General features: G+C 43.2%; 1 protein-coding gene across 1 annotated transcript in view; it reads right to left on the bottom strand.

The window, feature by feature from the left end:
- Positions 1 to 21075, bottom strand: part of SYT6 (synaptotagmin 6) — a 147751-nt gene that overhangs the window by 73149 nt on the left and 53527 nt on the right. The window contains exon 2 of the mRNA XM_028734546.2: positions 5196 to 5532. Coding sequence (XP_028590379.1) covers positions 5196 to 5532 — 337 coding nt within the window. The remainder of the gene's footprint in view (positions 1 to 5195; positions 5533 to 21075) is intronic.

Raw genomic sequence — 21075 nt, forward strand, 5'->3', positions numbered from 1 at the left:
CAGCACCCCTGAGAGTTCTGAGGTCTGTTTAATAAGCCCCACGGCTTGCTGTTTATGACTTACAGGAGAGGAGAAAGGAACTGCTGACCAGTGATCCAGAGTTATATGCTGCCAGCTGGGATTGCCACATATTCCAAAACCATAAAGCATTACTGCCTTGGGGAAATACTGTGTTTAAGGACTATGGGTCAATAGGAGTTTGGGGGCCTGTTGTAAGCTACATTTTTTTGTGCTATGAGCCCTTAGAAACGGTTACCAAAGAATCCCTGCTATTGCTGAAAGCTTCCTATCTACTGGGTTGTTTTTTCCTGTTGCTGATACGTTTACATTGAAATAAGTAGAAAAGGGAAAGGAAAGGAAAATAGAAAGACAAGAAGAGAGGGGGGCACATAAGGTTGGCACACACTGTCTAAGACTCAACTCAATTTCAGTTTCCCTCATTTTTCCAATTTCAAGTGCAGTTCTTCATATTTCCACTTCAATTTTCAACAACAACAACTGAACACATTTTTGCAAAGCAATTCCCCTAAATATAATGCAGTTTTGTATGTTGTTTCCACTAATATATGCATTTTTATGCACAGTTTACCACGACACATCCATTTTTTTGGTACACATTCCTTGGCTGGAGAACTGCATTGCAAAATTTAGAGAAGTGCCAATTTTGAAGGGTGGCTGTGCTTTTAGTTCACACGTTGTTTTGAAAAGTCCAAATTAGATAGGTACGCCTTTAAATGTGAATGGAGCAAAAATTCTCTCCCATCCCTAGACCAAGAACCCTTCTCAGCTGCGGGAAGGGGAGTGCTTTTATATCCCCCGTATCAGAGAGAAGAAAGAAAAGAAAAGGCAATGACACAAAGCCAACCACATACTTATTTTGCTAGTGCACCATCTTTCCCAAGATATAGCTACCTGACTGAGGGAGGGTGTATTTTGATCACACCTCTGCATAGTTCTCGTAACAGCAGGACTTCTTTTCTATAATTCATACGTTCCAGCTGAACTTTTCTAATTGAGTTTGCCCAAATTACACTTATCTTCTTTCCCTCCTTCATAATGTCTTCTGTGAGTGAGCTTAATGGATATGAATGACTACGGAGATTTGAAACAAAGAGTGGCAGGCATACATCTGCCAATGGCACAAAACATCAACTCGATTGCTCAGTCTCTCTCACAACTTTTATGACAGGACAGTTTTAGACATGATTTGCAGCCATCATGGCTATGCATGAGCAGTAACTGAGAACAGGGCATGGGCCAGCCTGAGCTCAGTGACCACCGGACCATATCTTTCTCATTGCTACTTGGGCTGGGAGTAATGCCCATCTTCATTAAAGCCACCCTGCTTTCTTTGGCAAGTTGTACCAGATACTTTTGTAGCAGGTTGCAATTCGTTTGTTGTTGCATTTATCTCTCTCTTGGCCCAAGGAGATCAGAGCATCATCATGATCATTGCTGTCCTACCGCTATCTCACCATCAGTGCAAGAGGAAAGCTCCCTGCCTCAAGGAGCTTACGATCTAACACTCAACACAGAAGGAAGAAGAGAAGAAGGAGATGGATGTAGAGTCCAGGGGTAAAATAGCCTTGTCATGACTCAGCTGAGAGGCAGCAGCTTGACCAAGGACATCTGGTGAGCTTTAAAGCTGAGCAAGGATTTGAGCTGGGGTTCCCCAAAAGTCAGTCCTCACACACTCTAGCCACTATAATACCACTGTACTCAGCAGGCTAGAGGACATGCAAGGTACTCAATTTACATTGCATATATTCTTACTATCAGAACTCCATTGCAGTGAGTGAAAATGGCTACCCATTTGTCATTGTGTAGTTAATGGTTCATATTCAGTGGGGAAACACTTCATTAAAACACTCATTAACACAGCTAAGGCGCACAATTAGTTTAAGTGCAATGAGCACCCAGGAAGCAAACATGTTCTCTTGAGACTAAGGTGGTTGACCTGGAGAGGCTGAGAAAGGCAGAAGACACTGTAGAGATCTCCAGTTCTTATGACAGCAAGGAAAGGTCTTCTGGCAGGAGGGCATCATACCAAGGCATTTAGAACACAGTTACTTGGGAAGACCCATCTCCTGAGAGATGCATCTATATCCTCTGGGGCCTTGCTGTAGTGATTCAGGTATTTGTAACATTTTAGCTGGACTAATACTGATATTGCCTAATGTGGATTTTGGATTTGGCAGACGAGTTTGTGGCTTTCTTCTTCAGAATAAATATTTTTAAGGGGAGGGGAACAAGAGAGACATTTAAAAATTACGAATGGCCAGGAAAGAGTAAATGGACTGATTTTTCTCTTTCTCTCATAATGTTATAAACTGGGCATTATCCAGTAACATTGGTTGGCCGTAGTTTCAGAACAGACAAATGAAACATTTGTTTCATACAATACATAATTAATTAATTATGCCATTTACTACCATGAGATCAGGTTGTTCTATCATGATGGCAAAATAGAACTTTTGTATTCAGAGGCAATGTATCTCCAAAGCCCATTTGTTAGAGGGCTGGCAGAAGAAAAGGACTGTTGCCTTCACACTTCCTTATAGGCTTCCCAGAAGCTAAATGCTGAACTAGCAGTGGTCTTGCGGAAGAAGAAGGCAGGGGAGCACAGTTCTGGGACCTTTTATAAAGCAGGAGGAATGGTATCATCTGAGATGGTATGATCAGGAGAAACTAAATTTGTTTGTGACACATTAGAAACAGAATCATAGAACTGTAGAGTTGGAAGGGACCACGAGGATCATCTAGTCCAACCCCCTGAAATGCAAGGATCTTTTGCTCAACGTGGGTCTCGAACTCATGATCCTGAGATTAAGAGTTTCATGCTGAGCTATCCCAGTCAAAGAATGAGAAAAATAAGCAGAGGATGGGTACTTCTTTCCCTTTTTTTGAAGGCATTCCTACTTCATGCCAGCAGTTTAATGGTAACACTTCTTCGCAAGATTGCTTGAACTAATTAAAAGCTTAAATGTTGCATTTCAGCTCACTGAAAATCATGTGAAAGCTCAGTGTGTTTAAAAATCTATACAGTCACAAGCACCACTAAGTTCAATGGAGCTTACTCCCAGATACGTATATCCATATCCTATTATGCCAAAGATATAACTTTGGAACGGTGCATTTGGGGATGGTGGGTAGCAGGGTCCCCACAGTTAGATATTCAGGCATTTGGAACATATGTTAAGTATTTGTAACATGCTGGTCCTAATAAACTGGACAATATGCTATGTGCTGCTGCTGCTGCTGCTGTGTGTGTGTGTGTGTGTGTGTGTTTCAGTGGATCCAAAGAGCTACTTGCATTTTTTACTCCTTTAGCAATGGGGCCTGTCACAATGAGTTCCTGCACTTTTGTATAGTTGTGAATTTTCTTGATTTTACTGCTTTATCTTTTGTAACCCACTCTGAAGGTTTTGGCAATCCAGGGGTGTATAAATGTTATAAATAAGTAAATAAAATGCACCCTCACGCTACTATAGGACTAGACAGACTCTTGCTCTGAATCTAGAAGGCTCTTATGTTCCTGTGCCTGAAAGCAAAGGAACTGAGCAAAATTGAGCAACTCCTGCCCTCTACGGCATGATAGACCTTGTTCTGATCAACCATGATGCATGGTAAAACATGGATAAAGTCACCCACATCCTAGCTGAAAAGACTGCCTGTATTAGAAGACATTCAGGTCAGTGGCCCATGGGTTACCAGGCTGTCTTCCACCTCCAGATCCTTGCAGACCCTGCCTTCCTTTGTCATGGATCCTCATGCACGGTCAGCCTTCCATCTGAGGCTACAGTGGCCCTGAGGCAGCGGCTGATCTTGAACACTGAGATGCAGCTCCCTCGAAGCCAGTGCAGTGAGTGATATGTCAATTCCGTTTATCTAATTATTCCTGCTTTGAGCCACATAAGCAAGAAAGAGAGGGAAAGGCTGTAATTCTATCTGACAGTGCGCCATGTCACTGATATGTCTCCCTGCCTCCCTGAGTCCTAACAAAATTAAAGTGGCCACAAGCATATTGACAGCTTGACACAATGAGGTCAAGTCACCGTAACAGGGTTTGAATCTTTTGGCTAAGATCAAGGGCCCACAGGGAGACTGGGGAAATATGTCAGCTGGTTCACTTTCAACTCAACCTTCGGCAGAGACCAGCATGTAGTCGGGGGAGTATCCTGCAGCTCCAGGAGGTGTATGCCAGCCAAAGGTTTAGCGTAATATCCCTTTAGTGCAATTGCTCAATGATGTACAAGTGTCAAGAACATATTTAGAAAGAAGGGAATTGCTGCCGACGTCTTGAGGAGTGGTGGCCCATTGCATCAAACATAAACGAGAGCCATCTTCAGATGTGGGTGGGCTTGAAGAGAGGATGGGTCAGGGTGCACATGCAAGCCCTGCCCAACAAATCTTCATGTAATCAAGTTTAACTCCATGTAATAGGGTTCCTGGTCATGAGGAGGATTCTGACTGCATTTCGAATCCATCTTCAAATCTAGTCCCCAGTCCAAGGGCCTGAAGCAATGTTGCCCCACCTCCCAAAATATTTCTGCTTCTCCTCAAGTGTGCCAATTTTGCAAATGGCAACAAAAAGGAAGAAATTCAGAGATAGGCAGAGATGTTACTTACGGGAAGAAAGATATGAGTGCAATAGCACTCTATCGTTCATAACTCTCTGCAAGTGGTATTCAGAGGTATTCTGCCTCTGGGTTGTATCTGGGTGGTGCCCCAGATTTTTGTTGCCCTTCTGTTCTTGTTCAAGAGACAATAAAGTTTGTCTCCAGTTTGCACACCATTGTGTCCTCTAAGCCATGACATGACAATTACTCAAACAAATCTAATTACTCTAGAACACCTTGATCAATATACACTCCTTGATGGAAACAAAAAAGGATTGTGGGGGAGAGAGAGAACTTAACAAATAAACCAAAAACATAAACTTTCTTTTGAGCATATACAGCGAGCAATGAGGAAGCTCTTCACTTCATTGCAGGGGATACGCCTCTGGTTTGAAGTTGTGGGAACTGATTTGAATGGACAAGTAATAGCAGGAGAAAACTGGTCATGGCATGGTGGGGACCTTCATCAGCACTCCCTTCTCCTCATGGAGAGTTTTCCCATCTTCAGCACCTCTGTAAAATGACCCATATTGTCTGATCCAACAGATGGCAATTCAAGGGATGCTCTGCACTCACCTGGTGGACGATGCAGGCTCTGTTGTCTGCCTCTGCATCCGTGTGCGTCTCATAAGGTGATCCTTCATGGACATCTGGACTTCTGCGGGAATATCCGGTGACGTGTGACTGATTTTCACAGCTGCCTCCAAGAAGCCCAGAGTCCCTGTGTCCTTTAGCTTGTCAGCCATGTTCTCTTTGTCGTGTTCCGCTGAGTTCTGGGAGGCGGGGGTGTTAGTCGAAATGGCCTTGTTCCTCCAGGGCACCCAGCACAGTTTCCAAAAGAGAAAGAGAAAAACTGCCACCAGGGCCAGTCCACATACAATAACTATCACTGCAAGGAGGCTGATGGAGAGCTCTAGAGGTTGGGAAAAGACAACAGTGACAAACAGGGGCAGAAAGGATCGGAGAAGAGATGTGGAAGAATGGGTGGGAAAGCAGGAAAGGATGGAGGTAAGGGAGAAAAGAAAAGAAAAGTCTGTGAGACACCTGAAAGAACAAGGACAGATACATTCTGAAATAGCATCTGTTCCCTTTCATATGCTCTGCTCATGAAAAGAAAGTGTAACAAGATTCCTCAGCGAAACACTTTTCCAGAGTAGACATTCTTAACTATCCACACACCCCAAACCCTTCTGTTTCTGTTGGAATGTTGTGATTTCCTAAAACTATTTCATTACAGTTCTTGTGATGGTCTTGTTTCATAGAATCATAGAATCATAGAGTTGGAATAGACCACAAGGGCCATCGAGTCCAACCCCCTGCCAAGCAGGAAACACCATCAGAGCACTCCTGACATATGGTTGTCAAGCCTCTGCTTAAAGACCTCCAAAGAAGGAGACTCCACCACACTCCTTGGCAGCAAATTCCACTGTCGAACAGCTCTTACTGTCAGGAAGTTCTTCCTAATGTTTAGGTGAAATCTTCTTTCTTGTAGTTTGGATCCATTGCTCCGTGTCCGCTTCTCTGGAGCAGCAGAAAACAACCTTTCTCCCTCCTCTATATGACATCCTTTTATATATTTGAACATGGCTATCATATCACCCCTTAACCTCCTCTTCTCCAGGCTAAGTCAAGTTTGATATAAGCATTATTATTTTGGGAGGCTCAACTGAAATGGCCACTCAAATCACACACCAACATCATTTCTCCTCTGATCAACAACTTCTGGCAATTCTTAAAATGTTAAGAGATCTGACTACAGGACAGACAGCACTAATGATTAGGTTTTCAAAATGTCTGGTGCCAGTGGGGCACCCTATTGGGAAAGGATGCTTCCCCACAGACATATTGACTATTCATTCCCAGTCAGGGTTTGATGATGTGAGCTGGTGCCCTGGAAAGGATTCATGTCCGCTGCTGACTGTATTGGGAGTTTGTTGGCAGAAGTAGTTGGTTAGTTGTTTGGTTGGGTGGCCGAGAAAGGAACAGATCCCAACTCTACTTATTGTGGTCCCAGTCACAGTGCTGCCCTCCCCCAGGCTGTGGTTAAATAAGGGGTGGTAAGATGGATTCCGGCAAACAACCATCTGGATTAAAAATGGCCATAGCTTTATTGATTACAGATACAGGTGAAACTTCGGCTCAGGCATTGGGTATAAATTTCAGGGTCATGTCAAGGATTATGCCCCCCCCCCCAGTTGGGTCCATATCAGGGGAAGGAAACATCTGACACATGAGGCAAGTTAGACCAGACCAATTAGATCATTGCAGCCATTTTTAGCCATCCATGCCCACTTGTCTGCCACCTGACATTAGAGAAAAATACCAAGATTCCTAGACAGCTGATTTCAGTAGCCACCACTACAGTCTTCAGCTTCTGAGGAATCATAGCATTCACTTGGCCATAGCTGATTAAAAATAGCACCTGAAACTTCTTAATCCTAGAAAACATGTCACTTGACACAGCCCGTAAGCAGATGCCTTTGTACTGCTCTGAAACAGGGAAGCCTTGTAATATTGCAAAAGCAAATATTAATACAGTTCTGTACAGCTCTGTCAGGTACAAAGAGTATAACACTGTTAGGCAATCTTTGGAAAATACACAGCCATTGTGCTTACGCTAACATAACGGAAACAGAGGGGGTAAGTAGAGTTTAGGTCTCTATTTCTTAGCTGTCTCTTGTAATCTACCTTGATCCTATAAGGAAGGGCAGGATGAAAATTTTAGTGGTAGAATTCTGAACTGGGAAACAACAAAATCAACATGTCAAATAGATCCTGGGAGCAAGATGCCTCCATGTGGAATTTTTTAATTTTTTTTTTTATTGCTGAAGTACCTGTTGGAAAAGAAATAATGAGGGGAAGGTTGTCACTGAAAGATTAGCACTTTGACATCAAATAGTGTTTTCCATTTTCTAAAAAGTAGTGATGATGATGCTCTGGTATGAAGCCCCAGTGCACAGCTTTCAAGACAGTGTTAAATCCAAAGTGTAGGTCAGTTTCCTCTGTGCATATGCTTCCTAAGTTCCTATGCAATCTGAAGTTACCTGGCGTGCAGCAACATCAAGAAAATGGATTGGGGCAATAATACAGGGAAATACAGCCATAATAGCTGGCAAAAGCCAGTTCTCCAGGCCAATCCCACTACTGGACAATGCAAAGCAGTTGTTTCAAACGGAATTTTTTTGGTATCATTAAGGATAGGCAAATGTCAGTTATTTAAGTTATGATACTTTTCCTCTCAGGAGGCCATTTCCATTTCCACTGGATGAGCGGAAATATCTTGGGCCAGTTCTGAGGTCTGGACCACACATGCCACAGAATGAAGCACAAATGGAATTGTGGATGGAACTGAATTCCCGCTCCATCCATAGGTAAATTCAGACGGCAGGTGGGGAACACCACTTCTTTAAAACAAGACATGGAGGAATATTCCCCCATGGAGTTTTCTTTTTTAAACAAAAGCTCTCTGCAAATAGATAAAACTACCACACCAGGGGAAAAGGTCCTGAGCCATTTGCTCAGAATTCTCCATCTTCTTTCTTTATTTCGGAAGGTATTCTAACCATAACTGTCAAAAAATCACAACCTTCTCTTGTCAGCTGAGTGCAATACCACAGCTATTTTCTGACTTACTCCTGATGCTTGGTTCCTGGTAAATGTGGCTTTTAATTAATTACCAACCTTCCTTCTGCAGGAGACTCAGTCAACCAGCATGAATCTTACCACACCAATGTTTTATTTGTTTGGGGATATTTATAAACCACCCTGGGGGAGGCTGATTACCCAATGAAGGGTAAGATACCCATTTTAGAAATTGATTCATTAACTAGAAGCCAATGCACAGTGCGACCCTTACAAACCCTCTACACCCAGGGTTAATCAATCTATGACTCTAGGCAGATTCTCCCGAAGGACTCTGAGCTATCTGTTCACACATAGCCATATGGTAATGGTAGTAAAGAAGCACTTTTAGGACTATAATGATCTGCTGTATGAGGAAGATATTTTCCCTTAATTTACTTATGTCTCGAACTATAAATATGGATGATCTTACATCTGTTTGCAAGGTGCCTGAGTCTTATTCTTTTAAACAGCTTCCTTGTGCACTGAAAAGTGCTCCATCCTCCTCAGAACAGCAATTTAAAAAGGAACCACTCCAAATCTATCCTTATTAGATAGCTGAGCCTGTATCAGACTCTCTAGGCAGCTCACATCTGTTCTTCATTAGAGCTGTTATGAAAATAACCCTTGAAATATGCTTTTCGTTTCAATGCAAGTATTCCCTACCAGGGCTGCTCCATTTGATCACAGGTTTCATTTAGAAACTAGCTATAATTAAAATATTAGCACTGAGTATTGAAGAAAGCAACAGAAGACATGACATGAACTTAAATTGTCATCTTAATGAACATAAAAGCCAAATTTCTTCATTACCGTAAAGAAGTGACAATAGATCTGGTTGGATTGCTTGGTTTTGAGCTGAGATCTGGCAGGATCAGTAACACAATCCATGTGTTACAAGCCAGCTTGGAGAGGGCTTGTTTTTCAGTTCTGGCTCAGAGCACAGTCTTGGCATAATCCAGTCTTATGAACAATTTACCATTAGCAGAAGCTAGATAGAGAAATGTCAGATTACGCTTTGCACCAGTCCTTTTAGTTCAAATACTGGAGAAGAACATGTCTTCCCATTGTTCAGTTAAACACCCAGGGTGCCAGCTGTTTTCTAAGTATTTCCGTGACTAGCTAGAAATCAGAAGATGGAAGTTGATGGGTACTTTTGTGGCTGAAGACTTGCACCAGCTGTTGCTTTCTTCCGTTAGAACCATATAAATGCCCCTATTTGAATACAAACCCCTTCATCTGCACCACAGCCTGGGGCCACCTCAATGAGAGGATGTCTTTTTGTTGCCTCACTTAATAATGAATAAGACTGCATAAGATAAACAGTGGAGGTTCCCCAAGAGACTTGGCTAATTGCATTCTCGGCATAGCACAGGCACCACTTTCTGCTGCATGGAGAGCTAAGCCCTGGAAGGGTTCCCAATGTTCTCAGTTATCAAATACAGCTTCAGTAGAACTTGGATGACTTGAAAGAGCAGCCTGATACTCCCTGTATTCTGCTCTGCAAAAAAGTTACTGGGAAGGGGGAAATGTTTTCCTCTGCCAGAAGTCTATGGCTCTGAGATCTAATGCCAGAGGAAAAAACTATACATATGCACATTAATATTAGTGTCAACCAAGGAGTTTTCCCTCTCCCCATCCCCTCAATGTGTGTCCCCAGAAAGCATCTATATTCTTATTACAATTAGTCATGTAAATAGTGACACACAAAAACAACCCCAGAAGTCTGAAGGGGTAAACAATGCTAGGCATTTGCTGCTGATGCAGACATCAGCACCTGGGGCTGAGCAACTATTTCAGCCTATAAGGGAACATGTAGGGTTTACTGACTGTGTCTTCCCAAGGCGCATCCCTATGGGCTGGATTCCTGACAGGAGTTCTCTTTTCATCATTTACACAAAACTCAATAGGCCAGGAGCAAAGCCAGACAGCACTGCATCAAATTGGCAAGTTAACTGAAAGCGAAAAATGGCCATCTTAATGGCATTTGTTGTGCAAGAGATGATTACTAACACAGGTCAGTGCTAGTTAGCACTCCCTTATGTGCAATCTAATGTGGAACAGATTATCTGCCTTGCAACATATGGGAATCTGCCATGATATCGTAGAACTGTGTCTGCAGAGGGGGCACTCATGTTACAGATCAGCTCTCAGATTAGGAACTAGGGCAAAAGCAGGTAGGTCTATGAGCCTTCTTCCACATGAACACCGATGGTAGCCCCTGGACTCATATGCTGGTGCACCTTCCACAATTGTCCCCATCCACCATCTTGTAAGGGAGAAAGGCTAGCACTTGCACAGATGGACACTGTTTCATAGCCGCCAAACCCCCAAACAAACCATGTGCCGGTCTGCCCAGAGGACCCCATCATGAAAATTGCACCACTCTTTCTGCGCCTCTCAAGCATGTTACTTTTTCAGCAACCAATCAATGCTTCACCCCATCCAAGTGCCCCTGCTTTAAAGCTAGATGGTGTTGACTTTATTACAGAGCTGGATCATCCATGGAGGGGTCACATCAGCCTCTGAGTGTGCAAAATCCTCACAACCCCTGCTCTAGAGGCTTGTTTGCCTTTTCCTGCAGCATGTGGCCCTGAATCCTGAGTCACCTTGATGCATCTCACCAAACACCCTTCTTGTCCCCTAGACGTACTGATGTTCATGGCCCCCATTCTCTCCTGGCAGCACACTATAATTTTAGACGACTGCAGGCTGCAATTCTGTGAGGTTTAAATTTGTACACACAGTAATTGCACTTGATCACATTCATGCTCCCTCTTTACTACCAGTCCCTTTCATTTGTTTAGCTTTTGCGCTGCATCACATGTTTTCAGCGGGGATCTTCTGTTTTAATGCAATCTCATAAAATGACATAGACATTGATGATGCTATTTGAATAATTAATAGTAATTTGATCACATTACCCATTCTAGCTGCAGTCATTCTATCTAGCTATACATTCTTGATGTTGCCGAATTCATGGTCTTGGCCAATGTTCTATAGCATCAAACTACAAGCAATTCATAACAAATGATTTAATGTGCCTCTTGTCTCTTTGGTCAATTAAACCTGAAGTGCAACTGATCTGAGGGCCCCTACAAAATATGTGAGATAGGGATTCTCTAGGTCTATGAGGATTTGACACAAAGAGATACCCACTTGTGCTTATATTAACATGTTAACTTGCTTGCAGACATTATGTAACATTTCCTTAAATGCCTCTTCCTTTCCTTGTTTCGACTTCTTTTTCTCCTAGATTAGTCACCACCCTTTGGAATGCAGATTACTCTAGTTCAGTGTTTCCCAACCTTGTGCCTCCAGCTGTTTTTGAACTACAACTCCCATCATCCCTGACTAGCAAGACCAGTGGCAAGGGATGATGGGAATTGTAGTCCAAAAACAGCTGGAGGCACAAGGTTGGGAAACACTGCTCTAGTTGTCCATTGGATCTCCAGCCTTTATAAAGTTTGGTAGATAGAGCTTCCTGGGAGAAGATTTGGATCAGAACTATGGTGTTGGGAGTTGGGTAACCGCCCCCCCCCCCTGTTTTCTCAGTGAAAATCACCTCTCCTCTTTAAATTGCTATTTGCTCCATTATAGGAAATATATGTGTAATGTACATAGTTGTGCATGTAAGTTTTCTTTCATGGAACACAAAGCAAATGGGAGGGCGTTTACTGTACTAGGAAATCGGGGGGGGGGGGTTTAAAGGATTAATCTCCCACCCCAGCACTGCAGTCCTAGTCCACATCAAGCTCTAAAATTGCTGTTTGTCAAAAGACAATAAACTGCTTATTTGCTCACAGATGTTCATTGTATCATTTAATTTGTTCCTGGCATGTAATAGGCATTTTGGCCCTAACTAGTGTGGTGGGGGGGGGGGGGTCATAGATAAGTGAGTATCCAAATAATCTGCAGTTTCAGAATGAGGAACAAGGTACAGATTGTTTCCATTGCAGAAAATGGAAAGTAGACGTTCTGAGCACTCGCTCAGAATACATCACTCCAAAAGAAGTTGCTGCGTTGCATGAAACATTTTGCTAAGCCTTTTCTATTTATGCCATAGAATTACATAGCATGTCGAAAGGTGCTAGCTTGCACATTATACCTTTAATGAAAAACCTTCAGAAATGATCCATTGAGGCCTCAGCGAACCGCGGTGATGTTATGAGATGGATCTCAGCCCCTGCTGCCCATTTATGTACCAGCATTGGCAGCAGTCTGGACAGGATTTAGGGGTCCTCTTATGCATGAACTCCTGATTTCCATCTGGCACTCCTCATAAAACATGAGAAGATCGGGAGCTAACAGAAAAAGTGCCTGCCTCGGAAGAACGCTCATTTATAACAAGATGATATTAAATTATCTGGCACTTAACTTGTCTTTTCAAACTTATGGCTGCTTTCAAACATCCTTATAAAGAAGGAGGCAACCCGATGTAGAAGACCCAGCGTCCTGCCCGATACTCTACATGTTGAGGAAAGCTATCTATTTCACTTTCCCCAAGTAGGAGTCCTTATGGCAGACTTAGAGCAAACAAATTATCTAAGGTTTCCATATTGAAATGGAAGTATTATCGTCATTATTAAGAAATCCTCCTCCCCCATCCATTTTAGCTTGATTGTAAGCCTGAGATCAGAGAGTGACTTACTAGTGATCTTGTAAGGCACTCTGGGAGTCTTCTTGACGAATGAGAGGGGTAAAAAAATAAAATAAAAAATGCAATACATACATAAGTAAAGGGACCCCTGACCATTAGGTCCAGTCGTGGCCGACTCTGGGGTTGCGGCACTCATCTCGCTTTATTGGCCAAGGGAGCCGGTGTACAGCTTCCGGGTCATGTGGCCAGCATGACTAAGCCACTTCTGGCGAACCAGAGCAGCACACAGAAACGCCGTCGGAGTGGTACCTATTTATCTACTTGCACTTTGACGTGCTTTCGAACTGCTAGGTTGGCAGGAGCAGGGACTGAGCAACGGGAGCTCACCCCGTTGTGGGATTCGAACCGCCGACCTTCTGATCGGCAAGTCCTAGGCTCTGTGGTTTAACCCACAGCGCCACCCACGTCCCATATACATACATACATAATCATTAAACACCTAAATAAAAACTAGGAGCCGTTCAATACATACACTTTAATATTAAGCTTGTAGAGTTATTACTCATCTTTAGGCACATCTGTATGTGAGTGGGCACATGGTAGGGGGACAGTGAAGGCAAGCCTGCTGAACTTTACACCCTGTTCTGTTCTGATTACCCTCCAAAAGCTGGAAGGAGATCTTCTGCAGCGGGATGATTTCTGCAATCATAGAGACTCCCTGCACATTTTAGAATCCTGAAAAAAATCATAGGTGTGCAGGAGTTTCCCTGCTTCACAAGTTTCCCCTTGTCCCACCTTGGGAGTTCAGAGTTCTCGTCCCTGCCCGGCCACTGACACCTGTTTATTCACAAACCGCATGCCTGAAAGTGGCTAAAATGCATCTGAGTAAACACATATAGGATCATACTTTAAGAACAGTTCTAAGTGAGTTAAGAATCAGATGGAGCAGTAGAGCAGGACTGTTCCCACTGCCCCCACTGTTGGACATGAGCTGTGATTCCTGCATTGCAGAGGGTTGGATCCATAGCTGTCAATTTTCCCTTTTCTTGCGAGGAATCCTATTTGGAATAAGGGAATTTCCCTTAAAAAAAATGGAAATGTTGACAGCTATGGTTGGATCAGATGACTCTTTAGGTCCCTTCCAATTCTATAATTCTCTGTTTCTAGTATTCACTCCTGTCCCTACATTCGGGGTGAATGTCTGTAGAGGGGAGCTTGCTGTACATACATAGGTTCCTCCACCCCCTTACTGCGGAACCCCCAATAGCAAGTCTTAATTGTGTGAACACACAAATCAGGCTAAAACTGAATTTCAGATGTCCCCTTCCCCACATTTATTGCAGCCAAATTAGTGAAACACGGGAATCTTGTCTTATACCTACTCATATCATTGGTCTATCTACCTCAGTATTCCCTACACTGACTGGCAGCGGCAGTCCAAGATTTCAGGCGGGGTTCTTGACCAGTCCTACTTGGAAGATGCAGGGAACCTTTGACATGCACAGGAAATGCTCTAGCACTGAGCTATGGTCCCTCCCTAAGCGAAGAACTTAAAAAAAACAAACCATTTCTAGAACAATATAAACCATGAGCAGTAGCAGACAAAATGCTAACTGTTAGGGTAACGGTTCATTTTCACTGGTTTCACTATTGCACCATTCCTGTGCAAGCCATGGCAGAGAAGACCTCTGCTCTACAGCAAGGATGTTCATTGCCTGCTTTGGATCACACTCACAAGCGTCTCTCACTATTATTAAACTAGCTGGTTCTACGTTTTTGTCCCTCAAAGAGCACAGAGAGATGTGTCAATGGTTTCATTCTTAAAATCCAGAAAGCACAATGATATTGAATGAATGGCTGAATACATGGTGAAGCAATCACCATGCACCAAAATATCTTGCTCCATCCAGTTTGTCACATTACCAGACTACTGCAAAAGTTTCCGAGAGTTGAGCATGGTAAAATATCAGCCTACAAATTATACACACACATACATGTTAGAATTCCTGCTCCATAATTGCAGTCATGGGATTGTCGTCTTTCACATGACGGTATATGTTTTGACTCCACAGCCTGGGAAATGACAGAGACAGGATGTTTGTGTTACTGTGTTCCGTGAAGTGGGACTATTGTCCTTTGTTCTTTCTTTCTTTGCTGTCTGATGCTAGAGAGGGAGCCATGTTGCAGTGCTCCGTGTGTGTTTATATGTAAATAAAGTAGATTACCCAAAATGCTGAGTTGCTGAGGTCTGTCACACGAACTGCACAGACTCTGCGGATCCCTAAGTGTGCCAGTGTCTGTTGGCATCGGCCGCTGTGATGTTCGGGCAGAAGAAAGCTTTCGAAGCTCCTGAACGATCAACCAGGAGGGAGAGAACATGCCAGGGTCCTACTCGAGTGTAGGACGAGCTCCTAACAATACAGAGTTCCCATTTTTCTTTTCCAGCTGCCCCACTTCAGTCCTCATTCAGTCCTTATTGGGCTGGGGTGGGGGGTGGATTTTCATACATCTGCAAACCCTGGGGTTCTCCCAACCTTCCAGATACTCCCCTCTTCTTCCTCCGTGGCTTTGTTTTGACTCTAATCCCTGTCAGCACTTGCCACCTGAGCTGGCTATTCAGCACGATTGATACAACTGGATCATTGCTTTGAAGCTCAGCCCACATTTGTTCAAGTCACATGCTGTTTCAGGGCTGTGTGCTCAGCGCACAAGAAGGACATGACCAGGATCATGACAGTGCATTGATGTTACAGAACTTCCATTAAGTGGGACCTGCGCATGGCTAGGAAGCGGTGCCTGGTAGATCAGCTTACAGAGTGGCAATTTGCAAACACCCCATGCTAAGCTGGTTTCATTGACCTTGCTGGGAGTGTAGAGTTGTAGTCTAATGCAACTCACAAGCGCTTTCAGAAACTGAACTGCAGGATAATGCAATTAAAAATTGGCACTAATGAGGCAAGACTCTTCCTGGCAGAGCATATGCTAATTATGGAGATGCAGAAACCATTCAAGCAATGTGATCTGAATCTATCACTTCCTGATTCTCAGCAAACTCCCTTATGTCATCACTTCCTGGGGAGGAGACAGGTGGGAGTATTTCTACACGAAAATTCACAGCTTCCTTCATATCCCCCCCCTCTTTGCAATGACAGTAAATTATTAATTAAAAGCAAATGTCTTATCTGCCTCATTGGCATTTAATAACCAAGGAAGCAGGAATGTGCAAACTCCAGGGCTGTCTCAGCAATTCATCATCAGAACGTTATCTCATTTGGTTAGCACTATGTCTTTTTTCAGGCAGCTGGGAGGAGGGAAAACAATGCACCTATTTTATAAATAGAGGAAATTATTTTACCAACTCTCAATTAAAAAACAGATAAACAGTGAAAAGATAGAAGCTGTAAATGCAAATGTAAAGTTACAGCATTCTAATGTTCCTGTGTAGGCAAAACACAACACAATACAATACACCAGGAACCCAAGGATACTCAAGAAATCCTGTATGTATATATACACAAACACAAACACATATGTACACAAACACAACAAACACAATTTGCTGTCCCTTATAGCTGAATTGTTAAGAAAAGGCTTGGGGGAAAACACAAATAAGTTACACAATCCTGATATCTGGAACATTCCCCATTTCTTACCTGCTCCCAGGACTCCACATTTGCATTTATTTTGCTTCTCCACTATATACAACAGATTTGTTTTAGGTTTTCCTTCCGTGGAAAGTATCTTCTGACAGTGTGGTTATTCCTTCTTGACTAAGCATACTGAAAGTACCTTACAGTTTGTCCACCCCACCCCCCCGCTTCATGCAATTATCCTAAAATGGACACAGAACAAACTAGACTCTGATTTAGAGCCATCTGCATGACTATGCAAGTGTGGGAGAAAACTGAGGAGATATTAATTAATTAGTGTTTTATTTAGAATGACTGTCTCATGCATTTAGAATAAGACACATGTAAACTCTCCGGGACTATGAGGACTTCCTGGCCCCATCTGTACAATATATTTAAAGCAGTATAACACCACTTTAAAGGCTTCCCCACAAAATCCAGGGAACTGTAGTTTGTGAAAGGTGCCAAGAGATGTTGGGATACCCCGTTTCCCTCACAGAGCTGCAATTTCCAGAGTTTCCTGGGAAGAAGGTTTGATTGTCACACTCTTTTCCCCACCCAAAACAGACCCAACAGTGATAGAAGGTTTTAGCTCTAGATGGGGAACAGCAGCCACATAATGGGGTTTGCAAATAACTTAATGTGAAATGATGCTTGTCTTGCAACGCAAGTGTTAAGAGCATTTGCAGATGACACCAAGCTGGGAGGGGTAACTAATGCTGCAGCAGAAAGAATCAGAATTCAATATGACCTTAAGAGATTGGAGAAGTTGGATGGCTAAATAACCTCCAAATGTTGCAACCCCTTGATCATTTCAGTTATGTGTTTCACAACCAGTTTCAACTCTACAATATCCTTTTGGAGGTGAGTTAACTTGAGCTGTTCTTCACCTCAGGCAGTAAAATGTCTTGGGTCTCTCTCTCTCACACACACACACACCCAGCACAGTTGGTTTGGTCTTCACCAAATACCTTTGAGCAAGTCGGCAACCTAGCATCCCTCACAGGACATGGTAAGGAGAATAATGAGATGAACTCAGGTATGCTGTCCTGAGCTCTGGGGAGGGGAGGAGGATGCAAACCTCATTATAAATATTATGCCAACAACAACAACAACAACAGTGCACAGTCAGTTCATGTGAAGCAACTCCCAAGATGACTGGCAGCCCCTGTTTAGAATTAGATTTATTCCCCTGCTTTAGAGATGGGCCATTTAGCTTATGCAGCAGAAGTTCGCTGTGCGGTAATTAAAGTGTGAAAGCTTCAAGTTTTAATCCTCTCCTGTCGATTGTGCAACCAGAGTTTATAAAAGTTACATGAGAACCACAGAAACCTAGAAACAGGCAAGAAATAACAACAGCATACAAAATGAGGGAGGGGGGGGTTCTGTTACTTCTCTGCACTGCCACCCCCAGTGCACACAGAAAGGAGGAGAGAGAATCCAAGCCCTTGGCAGAGTCAGGTAACATCCTGAGGCTTCTGCTAAATGAGTGTTCTGCACTCTCGCGCAGCAGGAAGTTGAGTTATATTGTTATCAAAACAATGAGGAGGAAGCTGACAGGCAGCGCCATCCTCTGGACCACTTGTAAGAAAGCAATCAGGCAGGTGGAGGCTCTCTAAGGGCAGACTGAGGTTGTTGGGGCAGAGCCTCATTTACACAAACAGAACAGCCTCAAACTGGTTCTAAAGCAGTTCATAAGTTTTCAGTTTGGTTCAGTTCTAAGCAGGGAAAACCTGGCAATTGAAGGACCCTTGAAGGACCCTCTTGACATTACTAGTGTGTTTTCACATTTTCAACAGGTCTGAGAAGCTGGGATCATGTTACAAGTGAAGAATCCATTCCGGCCATTTAAAATTGATAAGGTGGTATCTAGTGTTCCTGTCCCTCTAACGTAGCTTTTATCAGTCTTGGATCCTGAGATATTGTTGGACCCAGTGCTATTTTTCTAGAAAATGAGGTGCAGGAACTCACCATGAAGGCCTCCCTTGCTCTCATAACGGCAATGGTGCCCACCTGAGAGGTCAACTGAGTTCCAGTAAGTTCTGGCAGAAAAAAAGCCCTGGTTGGACCACAACGGCTATCATCCTTGACCACTGATCCTGCTAGCTAGTAATGATGGGAGTTGTAGTCTAACAACATATGAGGACTCAAGGTTGAGAAAGGCTGCTGTAGCAAAAGAGACTTCTGCTTACAGAACAAAGCTTTCTTTTCCTGCAGCCCCCTGCACACCCTCAAAATCTGCTCTGGGGGATTGGAGGACCCTCTAGAGCAGATCTTGGGGGGGGGGAGGAAAAGTCCTGTTGGGCAAGTGGCATTCTTCTCATGGAACATTGGGTGCAACCCAATGTATGGTTTTGCCCTGAATGACAGTCTACAATATGAAGCTCCTAAGACTGTGTTTGGGTCTAATAGTTACTACAAAAGTCTGTTCCCTTCACATTTAAATTGCAAGGGATTTTTCTTTGAGAGCTCTGCAGTGAAACTACTGAAGCAAAAGACACACACACACAAAGCAAAAGGAGGGGGACAAAGAACAGTTTGGAGGCGTAGTGCTCTAAAACAAGAAGCAATTTGATACTGTGCTCAGGGAAAAGAACCGCCTTTGTTCGGTCTGTCAAGATGTCCTCTCTTATCATGGAGTGTTCCAAGGTTTGTGAGAGCAGCTCATTAATGAAAGGCTCCATTTTGTTTCATCTTGGATGGGAATGCATGAGGAGAATATGGTGTAATTAAAATTCAGTTTCTCCCTCCCTTGGTGATTTGAGGCAGCTACCCGAATCTGAGTTACCAATAGAGATAATTAGCAGAACCCAAACACAGAACGAATAAATGCCATGGACAAAGCTGTATTTTTGATGGGCTATTTGCCACTAGACAATACCATGCTAATTATGGCAACATTGACTTTTATTACTCAGTAGCTGTGTTCTCAGCCATTAAGAAGATTCATGGATAACTCTGACCCCACTGTGGACAGTTCTGTTTTAATATATCAAAAGGTTCTTTCCCTCCAGAGATAAATTGGGCAGTTCTTACAATATTGTAGTAACTGGAGGTCACTCCAGTCATATATTGGATTTAAAGCAAGGACACAGTGAGCCCTTCAAGGAAATAGGCAGAAAGCAACAGTCTACACCCTGTCCTTCTGACTTGTTCTGCAGAAAGGAGAGAGAGAGAGAGTGGAAGGGGGGATCTTTTAGACCAAGGAAATCATTACTAGCCTTGCAAGTGGCCTAATGAACAACTGAAACAACAAGGCAATAGCTGGGGAAGGGCCATAGCCCAGTGGCAGAGCATCTGTTTTGCATACAGAAGGTCCTTGGTTTGTTGTTTAGTCATTTAGTCGTGTCCGACTCTTCATGACCCCATGGACCAGAGCACGCCAGGCACTCCTGTCTTCCAGTGCCTCCTGCAGTTTGGTCAAACTCATGCTGGTAGCTTCGAGAACACTGTCCAACCATCTCGTCCTCTGTCGTCCCCTTCTCCTTGTGCCCTCCATCTTTCCCAACATCAGGGTCTTTTCCAGGGAGTTTTCTCTTCTCATGAGGTGGCCAAAGTATTGGAGCCTCAGCTTCACGATCTGTCCTTCCAGTGAGCACTCAGGTGTCTGATTTCCTTAAGAATGGAGAGGTTTGATCTTCTTGCAGTCCATGGGACTCTCAAGAGTCTCCTCCAGCACCATAATTCAAAAGCATCAATTCTTCGGCGATCAGCCTTCTTTATGGTCCAGCTCTCACTTCCATACATCACTACTGGGAAAACCATAGCTTTAACTATACAGACCTTTGTTGGCAAGGTGATGTCTCTACTTTTTAAGATGCTTACTTGTCTTGCAAGTGGCCTAATGAACAACTGAAACAACAACAAGGCAATACCTGGGGAAGGGCCATAGCCCAGTGTTTTTGCATACAGAAGGTCCTTGGTTTAATCCCCAGCATCTCCAGGAAGGGTTGGGAATGATCTCCGTCTGAAAGCCCAGAGAGTTGCTGCTAAGTCGGTGTAGACAATATTGAGTTGGGTGAACCAATGTTCTGACCTGTAAGGCAGCTTCCTTTGTTCCTACCATTAGGGTGGCCATGGAGCTTACTTTGCAGAGGAAAGTACTCTGTATGAAATACTGTCCAGGACAAGTCCATATTAAAGGTAAAGAACCATAAGAAGTGAGATCAGGGTCGTTGAAGTTGCACACGAATGGTTAGCATTTGGGCAGCTGATTGAGGCACTCCTCGCCACTGCAGACACCCGAGTTTCCAGTGTCAGCTTTAAATGGAGTGCTACCCCAAAGCTATATGCCTGTTCCTTCATTATTATTTTTTATAAATTTTTTTATTGTGTTTCTTTCCATAATTTTGTACATTCCAGACACATACAGTAGATACAAGAAACAATTTTTCCTTTTTTAACAAAAAAAAAAACAACACAAAAAAAACAACACAAAAAAAAATACATCCCTATTTGGACTTCCCCACCCCTTCCGGATCTGCGTTCTTTAAATTGACAATGTCAGCAATTTGTTACCTTATTTCATACCTCACTGTAACTTTCAATTGTTATGTATCCAAATTCAATGTATTGTATCTCAGTTTTAATGCCTTTAAAATAAACA

Source organism: Podarcis muralis, chromosome 5 (genome assembly GCF_964188315.1).
Source record: "Podarcis muralis chromosome 5, rPodMur119.hap1.1, whole genome shotgun sequence".
In the NCBI taxonomy this organism is placed as follows: Eukaryota; Metazoa; Chordata; class Lepidosauria; order Squamata; family Lacertidae; genus Podarcis; species Podarcis muralis.